We start from the raw sequence: 13536 nt of genomic DNA on the forward strand, positions 1-13536 counted from the left end.
CAGCTGTGGAATGGCCAGGCAGGTTGGCTGGGTGCCTGGGCCATGTCATGCCAATTAAGTTCAGCAGCTAAAAGTCTTCCATCTGGGAATTCTTCCTGTTACTGACAGCATTAACCCTTCCCTGAACTGAGAGTAACTAATGCACACACACACGCACACGCACACTGTGACGAACACGCAAATATACATACATAAATATTCATACACATATAGAACACATGTAAACACAGCCACAGCAATTTATACTCAAACAGACATATATATTGTTTTATCCAAATGGAAACTTTTCTGTTACCTCCCCTTCCCCACATTCTATTTAAACATGTTCTCAATATCATCAAAGCAGGACGGAGGAAAGGCGATACAGTACATTCAAAAAGGAGGTGACAGATATGGAAAGAGAGAAAAACTATGAATGTGGGGTGGATGGATGGTGGTGAGGTATAGGGAAGAGGGAGGGGGTGTTGAGAGAGGGAACCAGAGAGACATCTACATCATTTGGCCAAATGACACCATCTGGTGGATAGCTGGGACATCATGGTCACACTTACACAGCGAGAAGAGGAGGGGAGGGGTTGATGTCTAATGTTGGCTAGAGTTCTAAAGAATTTGGGAGAAAAGGACTCGTATGTATTGTGGTCAAAATATACCTGTATAGTGGCGTTTTTGTTTTGTATTAAATTCTTATAAGCATGTACAGTATGTGTGCTGCCATTTTGCATTGAATTCCCTTCAGTGTGGATGTTTCCCTGTGAGAGTAAATGTCAGAGTGACATTGAGCAGGCAGCAGCAGCAGGAGCAGCAGTGTGAGGCTCTGTGGGTAAGACCAGTCAGTGATTCCCTCAGGACTGGAGCACTGTGACTGCATGTTCCATAGCTGTCAGCAGCCATTGACTCACCACTACACGCTCACTGACTCACGAGCTGACTCTCTCACACACACACACACATAAATACATACACAGTACACAGGCGCAAATACAAAACATACACACTGTACGCACGCCGCACTCTCTCACACACACACACACACACACACACACACACACACACACACACACACACACACACACACACACACACACACACACACACACACACACACACACACACACACACACACACACACACACACACACACACACACACACACACAGAGACTCTCTAAGACTGCAGAATGACAACCCTTGCCACACTAGTGACCTCTATCCTCACACATCAGACCCCAAAGCCTTCAAACACATACAATCATACATGGAGACATACACAATACACAGGATACATTCTCCACCCCAGAATAAGACTAAACCTACCCTGACTATGACACTATGTCAGTGAGGTATCATCTCTGTAGCTGTAGACATACGGTACTTTCAGGAGGATTTTGGGCTTTGTTGAAGGCTCTGCACATAAAACTATACAAATATAAATTAAACACACTATGCTCTTTATTACATCCTGCCAACCCTCTGCTCAATCTCTCTGTTTCCAACTGCCTCCCAGCTGTACCTCTCTGTGACCCTCACATGCCCCCCCCCCCCATCCCTCACACTCTCTATCCCTCCCTCCCTCTCTCCCCATCCCTCACACTCTCTATCCCTCCCTCCCTCTCCCTCCCTCCCTCGACCCTCCCTCTCTCTCTCCCTCCCCGTCCTCTGCCCTGTCTCTGACCTCACAGTGTGGCCTCTGTGCTGCACCTGACTCCCTGGCCATCTAACAAATCTCCAATAGAGCTTTTTATAGCTTCTACACATGCAGCAGAGGCTTGGACAGGAAATTAAACATAACTACACTACCTGTACACATGAGACCCTAACTGCTGCGGTGCAGTCCACTGTGGATAGACTGGAGATATAGTAGAGCATGGCTCTAGTTTTACCTGTCTTCACTGTCCTAAATCACGCTGTTACCTAGGACCAGTTTAAAAACGTATCAAATCAATTATTTCTTCCTTCCTTCTTTCATTCCTTCCTTCCTTGATTGGCCATAACAGGTCCTTACTAGTCAGTTATTACAAAACAGGAAGGGAGTGATGAAAGATACACTTTAAACTATTGGAAGTAGCCCCTGGTGTTCAGTCTAGCTTGGATAAGATGGTTCCTTCTACTGGGGGAGATAATCAATCAATCAATCAATCAATCAATCAAATCAATCAAAGCCCTTTTTACATCATCACAAAGTTCTCTACAGAAACAGAGCATAAAACCCCAAAGAGCAAGTAATGCAGATATTGAAGCATGGTGGCTAGGAAAAACTCCCTAGAAAGTCAGGAACCAGGCTAGGGCACTCAACATGTACTGCACTGACACAAATGACTGATGATTGGTTGAAAAATTGTGGGAGCTGTACTGTTACATTTCAGTGCAGCCTTTGATATTATTGACCATAACCTGTTGTTGAAAAAATTGTGATATGGCTTTTCAACCTCTGCCATATCATGGATTCAGAGCTATCTATCTATCTAATTTGTATAGTTACACACAACTTACACACAGCTCTGACACACACACTTACCCCTCCAGACATGCCACCAGGTGTCTTTTCACAGTCTCCAAATCCTGAACAAATTCAAGAAAGCTTACAGTATTATATAGAGCCATTATTGCATGCAACTCCGTTCCATCCCATATTGCTCAAATAAACAGCAAACCTGATTTAAAAAAACAGATAAATCAACACCTTATGGCAGAACGCCTCTCCCCTATTTGACCCAGATAGTTTGTGTGTATGTACTGATCTTTTTTACGTAGTTCTGTCCTTGAGCTGTTCTTGTCTATTAATGTTCTGTATTATGTCATGTTTCATGTTTTGTGTGGACCCCAGGAAGATTAGCTGCTGCTTTTGCAACAGCCAATGGGGATCCTAATAAAATACTAAAAAAGACCAAATAGCAGCTGTTTGCTTCAAAATTCTAGGAACAATAAGGAGGCCTGCGTCTGGTGACCGTAGCGTACGTGTAGGTGTGTACGGCAGGACCAAATCGGGGAGATAGGTAGGAGTAGGTCCATGTAATGCTTATGATAAAATGTTTTGGTTCTAGTCAAGATTCTAGCAGCCGTGTTTAGCACTAGCTGAAGTTTACTTAGTGATTTATCCGGCTAGCCGAAGAGTAGAGCATTGCAGTAGAGCATCGAAGTGGAAAAAGCATGGATTTATTTATCTGCATCATTTTGGACAAAAAGTATTCAGATTTTTGCAATGTTATGAAGATGAAAAAAAGCTGCTCATTAAATATGTTTGTCAAAAGAGAGATCAGGGTCCAGAGTAACGACAACGTCCTTCACAGTTTTGAGACAACTGTACAACCATCGAGATTCATTGTCAGATCCGACAGCAGATCTCCTTGTTTCTTGGGACCTAGACCTAGCATCTCTGTTCTATCTGTTTTTTAGTTTAAAAGTAACATTTTTGCCACCATTCACTTCCAAGTAATATTCAGTGGAAACTTGTAAAGGCGTTGGGTGAAATGCATAATCATTTACAATTTAGATCATTTACAATATTTATCATTCTCGCTAAGATCATTATAATTGACAGGCTAGCCTCATGGCAGGATATGATGAATTACTTTTCTCAGTTCATTGTCAGATTATTCAGGAGGTGGAGAACACTAGTTCTCATGGTGTTATAATGAGATGATTGACACAGTAGGAAAGAGTGATATGAAAAGTCTAGAGTAGTGCGTGTGTGTCTTAGTGTGTGTACACTGGCTTTCTAATCACACCCCATCAGAACCACAGAGAGTTTTATTGGGAAACACCAGTCAGCAGACACAGACAGACAGACAGGGTCACAGGCCTCAGTCTGAGCGAGCGAACCGCACTGGGACTGCGAACAGACCACGGGATGACCACACGCCACTCACACAGAGACCACAGCTCAGAGGCAGGCCAGCGCCAGAGCAGAGAAGAGGGAGGGCAAACTGGGACAACATATATATACTACTTATACAGAACTAACAGACTGACTGACTGAAAGGACGGGATCCAACTAGAAAAGCCTGTGTGTGTGTTTACAACAGTAATAGTGTTTACAACAGTAATAACCCTATCATTAACATGTCATTGACACACTGTTGCTTACTGTCTGGGACAAGGGAGCATTAGAAAAAAGACAGAGGTAGAGTGAGTGAGAGAAGAGTGTGAGATTAGAGATAGTGAGGAACAGGCACTATTGTACTTTCAGCCTGATGTGTTTTCCTCTCTCAGAGTCGTGATAGATGGAGGTTGTAAAGGGATGAATAAGAGATGATGCAAGTGTGCGCACGCAAATACACACACACACACACACAGTCATACATAGTTACATACACACACAGAGCTAGGAAAAGGAGAGTGCTCGCTAAATGAATTTGGCTTTCAGCAAGGTGGAGTCTACACTGCACCAGCAGTGCGTGTGTGACTGTACTGTGAGTATGCTTCTGTGTGCAAGCATATACATGTGTGTGTGTGTCTTTAAGAGCCAGAGAGTAGGTGGTGGAGAGGAGGGGTGTGTGTGTAAGGGCGGGGCAAGGTGGAATGCTAGCTAGCTGTGTGTGTTGTAGCTGTGGTGTCACTGGGATTGGAAGTGACAGGCAAGAAGCCCCACAGACAGCTGGGTAACAGCCCACTACCACACTGGGGAGGGCTTTACACTGAACACCATTAGTACCGTCTCTACTCTCTCACATTCCCTCGCTCCTTCCCTCCTTTCTTATCTCACTAGCACTGGAGAGAGAGGGTGAGGATGATTCATAAAGATAGGGGGGAGAGAGAGAGAGAGAGAAGGGAGAGAGGGTGGAAGAGTGAGATGGGGAGGGAGGGATAAAAAGAGTGGCAGGAGAGATTGGGAGGGGTGAGACAGGGAAATGAGAGAGGAAGGTGTTGAGCAAGAGAACAGAGATAGAGAGAACAGAGAGAAGATGAGAGGGAATTATAGAGGAGGATATGAGAGAGGGGGAGCTAGAGCGGGAAGGGCAGTGAAGGAAAGAAAGGATAGGCAGAGAGAGGGAAAAAAGGGGGATGTTGTTTGTATCTCACATGACTCTATTAAACTTTTAATAGTCCCCATTTCTCCAACTAGGTTTCCTGCTACTGTATCACTAAAACAGCTGCTGCAAATCCCACAGCAGACCACTGATGAGACACATTGCCCTTTCACACACGCACACACACAGACTGACACACGGACGGACATACACACGCTGACGTGAAGGACAGAGTAGAGAGGGAGCGAGAGGAGGATATGCAGAGGAAGACCAGATTAGAAAAGAAGATGCAGACAGACATGGGTTCCCATGGTGGATCTATGAGAGCATCTGCATCAGACTGAGCTGCTGTGTCAACATGGACTCCTCCAGCTGGGCTGGGCCATACAATACATCACTCACACGAAGACTGGAGATGAAGACAGACACACTGAATAGATAGAAGAGAGAGATGAGAAAAAAGAAAAGAGAGATTGGCAGGGAGGAAACAAGAGTTGAAGTGTGACTGTGTGAAGACGAGGAAGACAGAGAAAGAAATGAAGATTAATATAAATAGTGAGGCCTTTGCAGAAAAAAAACTAAGAGGGTGAGACTGCCACAGACGTAAGAGAGACAAAAGAGAGGGAGAGTGACAGAGGGAGGCAGCGAGGAATGACAGGAGAGATAGACTGAGGGATGGAGGAGAGGGGGAGGATGGAGGAGGCAGATTGACAGCCTCCGTTCCCTGGGACACATGAATAAACCAGCACAGCATGTATCGCCCCAGAGAGGTATGGGAGAGACAGACAGAAAGAGGTGAGAGAGAGAAAGGAGACAGAGAGAGGAAAAAAAGAGAGCGTCTCCATAATCAAGCCATAAAGTAGAGCAGGAGCGAGGGAGTGATGGGGGAAGCAGCGATGGCTCTGAATGAGTCAATCATGATTAATCAAGACGCTTCCCGCTCTCCATTCAGGCGCTCCACTCCCCTCTCTATCTCCTCTGCTCAGTACATGCACACAGTTAATTAGCCAACATTAGTTTCAAGTTTTATTGGTCGTATGTATGGGATAGACACGGAATAGACTGTCCAATGAAATGCTTACTTGCAGGTTCCTTCTTGACAATGCAACAACAATAAATACTAAGATAAGAACAAAGTAAATGGCTCAGTAGAATAAACATTTTAGCATAAGTATAGTACAGGAAGGCACAATTTATAGTCCAATATTAACAGACATTTTGGGGAATGGAGGGCAAGTGTTTAAATCGGGCAGTATTTAGCAATCATAAATCATTACAATATGTTCATGTTTTCTTAGGCCTACAGTGTATGGTGGCTTTGATGTAGCTAATAACCATTCAAATTAAATCTGAACGATTTTCTCAGCTTTTCCATACAATGTGTTGTCGCAGAGGAAAAACAATCACCAACTCATCAATGCTTCTCCGAGGAGTCTGTATCCTGACACAGAAAATAGGGCACTTTCATATTTATTTAAACGCTGGGCTCAGATCCAGAGGAGTCCATGGGGTGAGAGAGCAGAGCAGGAAGGAGAGGAGGAAGAGGGCTGGAACCACACACACAAAATAACCAATAGGAAGAGGGTGTGTGTAACTGTCTGTGTATGCATAACACTGCATATCTGTGTGTAATGAGAAATAACTGAATGTGATGACAAGTTATGCATTTGATTGATAGATGGAATATCTACACAAGGGTTTTGCGGAGGTACCAACTGGGTCATGTCTCAATGTCTCCAATGTTATAATAAAACAGAACACGTGGTGGAGAATTTCTAAACCTAAATCAGGAACCCCACGGAGCAGACATCCCATTCTTCAAATATTCCATGCCTCTGTGCCAGAGTACATGGAGGAATACCTCAGAGCATTATTCAGCCCAGAGAAGAAATGAGACAGGATGTTTTTAAATCAACACTTCCGCCTTGTGGAGTTACAATGAACTACAAGGACCTCAAAGCTCCCCAGGCATTGACAATGTCCATATGAGACTATTTAAATGCTACTGTACATCAATAGGCAGAGTATTAGTCTTGTGAATGTCATACTTCATCTAGCAGTAATACTGAAATAATGAAAATATACTAGAGCTCCACTGCATTTTCACCATGGCCTCTTGGAGTAGTAGATACATAATGACAAACACGCACGGCTGATTTGATTGACTTTATTTGTAAGGCACCATAAGTACTTCCTTACTGCAGAACATTTCAGTTATGTATAGTAAATGTGTTACTTTTTATATTTCACCTTGTTTAAATGAAGCTATGATTTCATGACACTTTTTTTTGTTGCCAAAGTACACACTTTAGGTTTTACATTATACACAAAATAAGTATTTAAAAAATGACCTTTACAAAGCTCAAAATGCTTACAATGCTTCACGCTTTGGGGAAAGGGCAAGCGATTGGGTCAGGTATAGGTCAAAGTACTGCAGTTCCTCTAGTGTCACATCAGTACTGTAGGACATAGCACAGGAACCATCCAGGACAGACAGAAGATGCAGCCATATACACGTAAAGCTTTATATGTATAACTGTATACATAAACTGGTCCCCACCTACTAAACAAATACATAGTTCATTTGTATCAGAATTTAACAGCTTTTTACTCTCATTCTATTTTATAGCGATAATATTCAAACAAGTGCATTGATCACAGAGAATGTGTACCAATTTTTTTTTAAACATTTCTTCGCTAATAGAAAGGAATATAGTTCCCCAAGAGACATGCGTTTGTGTGCATCTAGCTACTCACACTCGTTGCATATCACTACTGTTTAAGTCCATAGGAGTAAGTTGTGCTCACAAGCTTAGAGAGCCACACGTCAATCCCAGGTTCACCACTGACTGACCAACGTTCAAATCTAATATTACAGAGGTTTATGAATGCATTCACATACGGCTATGGAATCATCTCAGAGTTATCTAGGAAATTTACACAAATCTATATACCCTCACAGTGTAACCCACCAAAAACAGAACGGAGAATGTCTATTAATATAAGGGAAATACAAAAACATACAGTACATCACATGCTGTATCACAGGCTGGGATCAAAACAATGGTCAGACAATAACACCAATTACCTCCCAATGAATCTTACAGTAAAACCACCACAGTCACCATCACACACATCTTCTATATTCCCCATAGCTCTAGGGCTGCCTATTCAACCCAAGGTTCTAGACCTTAGTTCTAGCCCGAACCAGTACCTGGGAGATGATGAATATGACGACATTGCCTGCGACGCCCAGGATTCTTCAACTCAAAGTCCCATTAACCAGCTCTGCAAACGTTGTAAAACATGTTCGGAACTCACCAAAATATGGAGTTTAGCGGAGCAACTATTGTCATTACTGCATTTACACACAGTATGTACTTCCAAAAACAGCCCGTCTCAGACTAGACTTAACATAGTAAACATAAATCCAGGACACTCAAATTAGTATGATATGTTACGTTTGGTATGGTTACATAAAACAATGTTACTTAAGCCAAAAGGAAGGAGGGTGGGTGGTTGGTTGGTTGGGGTGGGAGTATAACGCGAACATCTAACAAACAAAAAGATAACGCGTTCGAATCTCATCACAGACAACTTTAGCAACTACTTTTTAGCTACTTAGCATGCGAGATAACACTTTCCCCATCCTTAAGCCTTTAACGCAACTCCCAACCTTAACCACTAGACTAGATAACGTTAGCCACCTAGCCAACCTTAGCAACAATAAATTGAATTCTTAACAAAACATTTGCAATTTGTAACCTATCATACCATACAAAATGGATGATGGACATCCACAAATTAATACATACGAAACGTAACATATCATACTAAATGGAGTGCCATATTTCGGTGATTACCGAACGTATTGTCATAACGTTTGCAGAGCTGGTTAATGGGACTTCGAATTGAAGGATCCTGGGAATCAGAGGAGATCATCATATTCATATCATTATTTCTTCAAGCCCAGGTACAGCTTCAGTTCTCGCCTACAGCCCACTCACGGGTCCAGGTAATATCGTATCAAGCTGTCGTTTCTCGCTCTGTTTCTCCAATAGGTTGTGAGAAACATGTTTGGGAAAAATATATTTTTGTAAATGCACATTAAACAGTGGCTATTTGTGCTTTATCTACTCAAAGAACAGCTCAAAAACATTACGCTAACTATTCATTGGCCATGGACAATAGATCAAAATATGCGAGTGCTGTTAATGTATTGTATACAAGAGAAAGCTCAATCATGTATAATTTTTTCTTATACAGAGATTCATCTTTGAGTAAAAAGATAGTCGGGGCTGAGTGGACATTTTGCATAATATGTTCAATGCCGCTGCCTAACAATAGGGGTTAACAGAGATGTCAACCCGTTTCCTAAAATAGACCGGAGGACTCCTGTTCAAAGAGGTGATACAATGGACGTCAGAGCTGCTTTCTATAACACTTACTGCCCTCTAGTGTTGGAGGCAACTACTCTCCTCTACTGCATCACCGCCAAAACATAATATTAGTGCACTTTACAGAAAGGAGAAAAAAAGATCTGCAGGTCTTTTCTACTTTCCACAATGTTATCATCGCTGCGATCTGGACATTCGGACTGTTGTTATAGTACTGATAGCATGCCTTTCATGGAAGCTGCTGTGTGTGGATATGTCTAAAGCAGCTCAGTGGGTTAGACCGGGTTCTTTGGGGAATTTGTCATAGGGGGTGGATTTGTTGGAGGACTGATAGCACAGACTTGAAGAGAAACAGCATGAAAGTAGCTCTAAGGTGTTTTTCGTTTCCCATATACAATTTTTATTATACATCTCTCTACTTATTTTTTTCAATACGTCCTACTTTCTTAAAACGACTAAAAGCAGCACTAGAGTTTGACTACGTAAGAGCACAGCTTTACATGGCATTAAGACAGGAATGCTTCTTTCCCAACTATAGCCATCAGGGACTGGAATTACCTAGTTACACTATTCCCCAAGAAGACTGACGTCTTTCAACTACCCTCCTTCAACTTGGGGGCGATTACTAACCTGAAAATCGAAGTGCACCCAACTATCAACGCAGTATTTTCAAGTTAGGATTCAGACGTCCATAGACCGGTTTCGATGTAGCTCATCTAAGATGTAGCTCATCGTAAGCAAGCAACAAAGTCGTGTACACCAACCGATCGAATCAAGTTGACACAACAGAGGCTAGAGAGCTGTGTAACGCGAGCCTGTCTGTTGGATCTCTTCTGGTTTGTTATTCCAATTATACTGTGTGACATTCAGGGTCCCAGATGGGCCCTGGTTAAAAAGGGAGGAAGGAGCCGCTCAGCGACGGTGGCGTGCAAACAAATATCCACTTATGAGAGAGAGAAAGAACACAAATTAGCAAAATGGAGGGGAGGAGAGAGTGATTAAAGGATAAGTTTCCCCCTTTTTTTTTATTTTTTTTAATTTTTTTACAACCAAATGTCTATTATTGATGTAAATGGCATGTTATAGTACAGTCCAGAATCTTTTGTGATTTCAAGTTTGAGAAACTTAACCCAAACAGCACATCAATTTTTTGTCCTCGTCGTGTAGTATGGGGCCCCCAAAAAACACGAAACAAAGGTTCCAAAAACACCCAAATATGTATTTGTAGAAACAGCAAAGCTCGTAGTAGTGATGCAGGGCTTTAGATGCTGTACACATGAAATTGTGTCATTCCGAACTTTATCCAGAATGTTATATTCCCTTTTGGCGACTCAAGTAGTTTCCCCTATCCAGCTGTTCCATTTTCCGTGTAGCTTGCTGCATGTAACTGCCAAAATAAGAAAAACACCAACACAAAGCGTCTTAATAGGGCATTGGGCCACCATGGTCGCCAGAACAGCCTCAATGCGCCTTGGCATAGATTCTACAAGTGTCTGGAACTTCCTGTGTGGAAGCACCTCGTGCTTTCAAAACACTTTGTATCCCTCATTTAATCAAGTGTTTCCTTTCTTTTGGCAGTTACATGTAGAATGGACGGAGAGATATAGCTTGAGTCGCAACAAAATGGAATATAACGTTGAGGATAAAGTTTGGAATGACAATTTCATGTGTACAACATCTAAAGACCGGCATCACTACACTAAAAGTTCTTTCTCAAAAACATTTGAAATCACAAAAAAGGTGTCTGGACCCTTATACAACATGCTATTTACATCAAAAACAGAGATTTGGTTGTAAAAAAGGAAACTCCTCCTTTAAAAGAGGGAGAGTAAAGAGTGAAAATGTGGTCAGAATGGAAGGAAAAGGGACAGTTGGTGGTCCGTGACAAGAATACACAATTAACAAAAAGAAATCAAGCAATATCTGATGAAATTGTAAAAAAAGAAGAAGAAAAAAATCTCAACACTGTACACAGTTGGAATGACGGCAAAAGCATCAGATAGGACGAGAGAGCGAGAGAAAAATAGAGTAGAATTAAAAAACCAAGCATGGCAAATATAAGTAGGACGATTAGGGAGAAGGACGTAGGGGAGAGGAGGAAGGCTGGCATGGATACATAGCAGGTATACAGGACCACAGCCCTCCGATGCTGCTGATATGCGGTGGAGGGAGAAAGAGAGGGAGCTCTAGTCGGACTTGTCCCCGTCCTCCTCACGGTGGTTGTCGGCTCCCTCACGGGACGCCTTCTCTTCCTTGGCCAGCTGGGCCTGCGAGGCAAGGATGGAGGAGAGGGAGAAGAGGCCTGAGGAGGAGGTGACGGCCGGCAGGGTGGACTGGCTCAGGCCCAGGGGCATGGGGGTCATGGGCAGGGCCAGACCCTGGAGCTGGGACAGCTGGTGAGCCTGGAGCTGCTGCTGCGGACAACAAACACACAGCTCAAACACAGGGGAGGTACAGATGGGTGCATATGGCTCTCACACGCACACATATGCACATACACTGAGGGTATACGATAAACATATATGTAGACACACATTATACATAAACCACAGGAGGCTGCTGAGGGGAGGACGGCTCATAACAATGGCTGGAATGGCATCAAACACATGTATTCTGTTACAGCCATTACTAAGAGCATGTCCTCCACAATTAAGGTACCACCGGCCGCATGTGACATATACATACACCGAGTGTACAACATTAGGAAAACCTGCTCTTTCCATGACCGACTGATCAGGTGAATCCAGGTGAACGCTATGATCCCTTATTGATGTCACCTGTTAAAATCACTTCAATCAGTGTAGATGAAGGGGAGGAGACAGGTTAAATAAGAATGTTTAAGCCTTGAGACAATTGAGACATGGATTGTGTATGTTTACCATTCACAGGGTCAAATTACTGAAGTGTCTTTGAACGGAGTATGGTAGTAGGTGCACCGGTTTAAATGTGTCAAGAACTACAATGCTGTTTGGTTTTTCACACTGAACAGTCATCTCTGTATCAAGAATGGTCCCCCATCAAAAGCCCATCCAGACAACTTGACACAAGCTTTTGACACCTTGTAGAGTCCACAACCTGACAAATTGAGGCTGTTCTGAGGGTAAAAGGGGGTGCAACTCAATATTAGGAAGGTGTTCGTAATGTTTTGTACACTCAGTGTAATATACACACAAAGATCGTTTATCATCATCTTCAATACCTAAAAACACCAGACAAAGCTGAAGGAAACCCCAGAACAGCAGATGCATCATAAAAGACAGTGAAATAGTAGCAGTAACCCCACAGAGGAGGGGCTGGAGGGAGCAGCCTACCCGGATGATGGAGTTCATCTCTGGAGGGGTGACCTGCTTGGCCCTCTCGATGGCCCCCAGGACCTGCTGCTGGTGCTGGGGGATAAACACACACACAGGGGGGGGGGGGGGGGTAGATGGATCAACACTACCAACACTGACCCTGTGCTCCTCACCCATTCAGTTATTCAGCCAGCCACCACTAACAGAACACAGGGCTCTGATGGAGAATCAATGATCTACTCCCATGTTGGAAAGGGTCAGGGTCATCTTGTCATGGACATAAATGAGCACATCTTATCTGGATCACAGCAGAGCGCACTGGCCCCTTTGATTACAGGGCTCTCAATGATGAATGGAGGGAGGACAGAGAAAAATATATTACAGGGAGGGAGGGAGGAGGAGCGGTCAAATGAGAATGATCTCATTCCAGGCTAAGGTCGCAATGTGGGGTTGGGGTTAGGGGTAAAGGGTCAGGGGTTAGAGGGTGGTCTTACCTCCTGGGACAGATAAGGGAGGACCTGGGCACAAATCCCGTTTAATCTCTTCACAATCTCAGCCTGAGGAGATAAAACATATCAGCCCTTAGCTTCATTTAACACCCCTCAGTCTCACAACACAAACAAATATACAGAATGTAGGACCTTAATTTGATCACTCTTTTGTTGCTGAGAATTTTCCTGCACCGAATTACACTACCGTTCAAAAGTTTGGGGTCACTTAGAAACGTTTTTGAAAGAAAAGCTACATTTTATGTACTTAAAAATTACATTAAATTGATCACAAATACAGTGTAGACATTGTTAATGTTGTAAATTACAATTGTAGCTGGAAACGGCTGATATTTATGGAATATCTACATAGGCCCATTATCAGCAACCAT

At 43.1% G+C, this 13536-nt stretch overlaps 1 protein-coding gene across 3 annotated transcripts in view; it reads right to left on the reverse strand.

Annotated features, from left to right (window-relative positions):
* Positions 1–7119: 7119 nt before the first annotated feature.
* LOC139541050 (guanine nucleotide-binding protein subunit alpha-11) overlaps positions 7120–13536 on the reverse strand; it is a 114445-nt gene continuing 108028 nt past the window's right edge. For 2 of the 3 annotated variants that reach the window (XM_071345225.1, XM_071345228.1), the window contains 3 exons: positions 13151–13213; positions 12675–12749; positions 7120–11777 (listed from right to left, as the gene is read on the reverse strand). In XM_071345225.1, coding sequence (XP_071201326.1) covers positions 11550–11777; positions 12675–12749; positions 13151–13213 — 366 coding nt within the window. In that variant the 3' untranslated portion in view covers positions 7120–11549. The remainder of the gene's footprint in view (positions 11778–12674; positions 12750–13150; positions 13214–13536) is intronic. The other variant, XM_071345226.1, reaches the window with a different exon arrangement.

This window comes from Salvelinus alpinus, chromosome 16, assembly GCF_045679555.1.
Source record: "Salvelinus alpinus chromosome 16, SLU_Salpinus.1, whole genome shotgun sequence".
Taxonomy (NCBI): domain Eukaryota; kingdom Metazoa; phylum Chordata; class Actinopteri; order Salmoniformes; family Salmonidae; genus Salvelinus; species Salvelinus alpinus.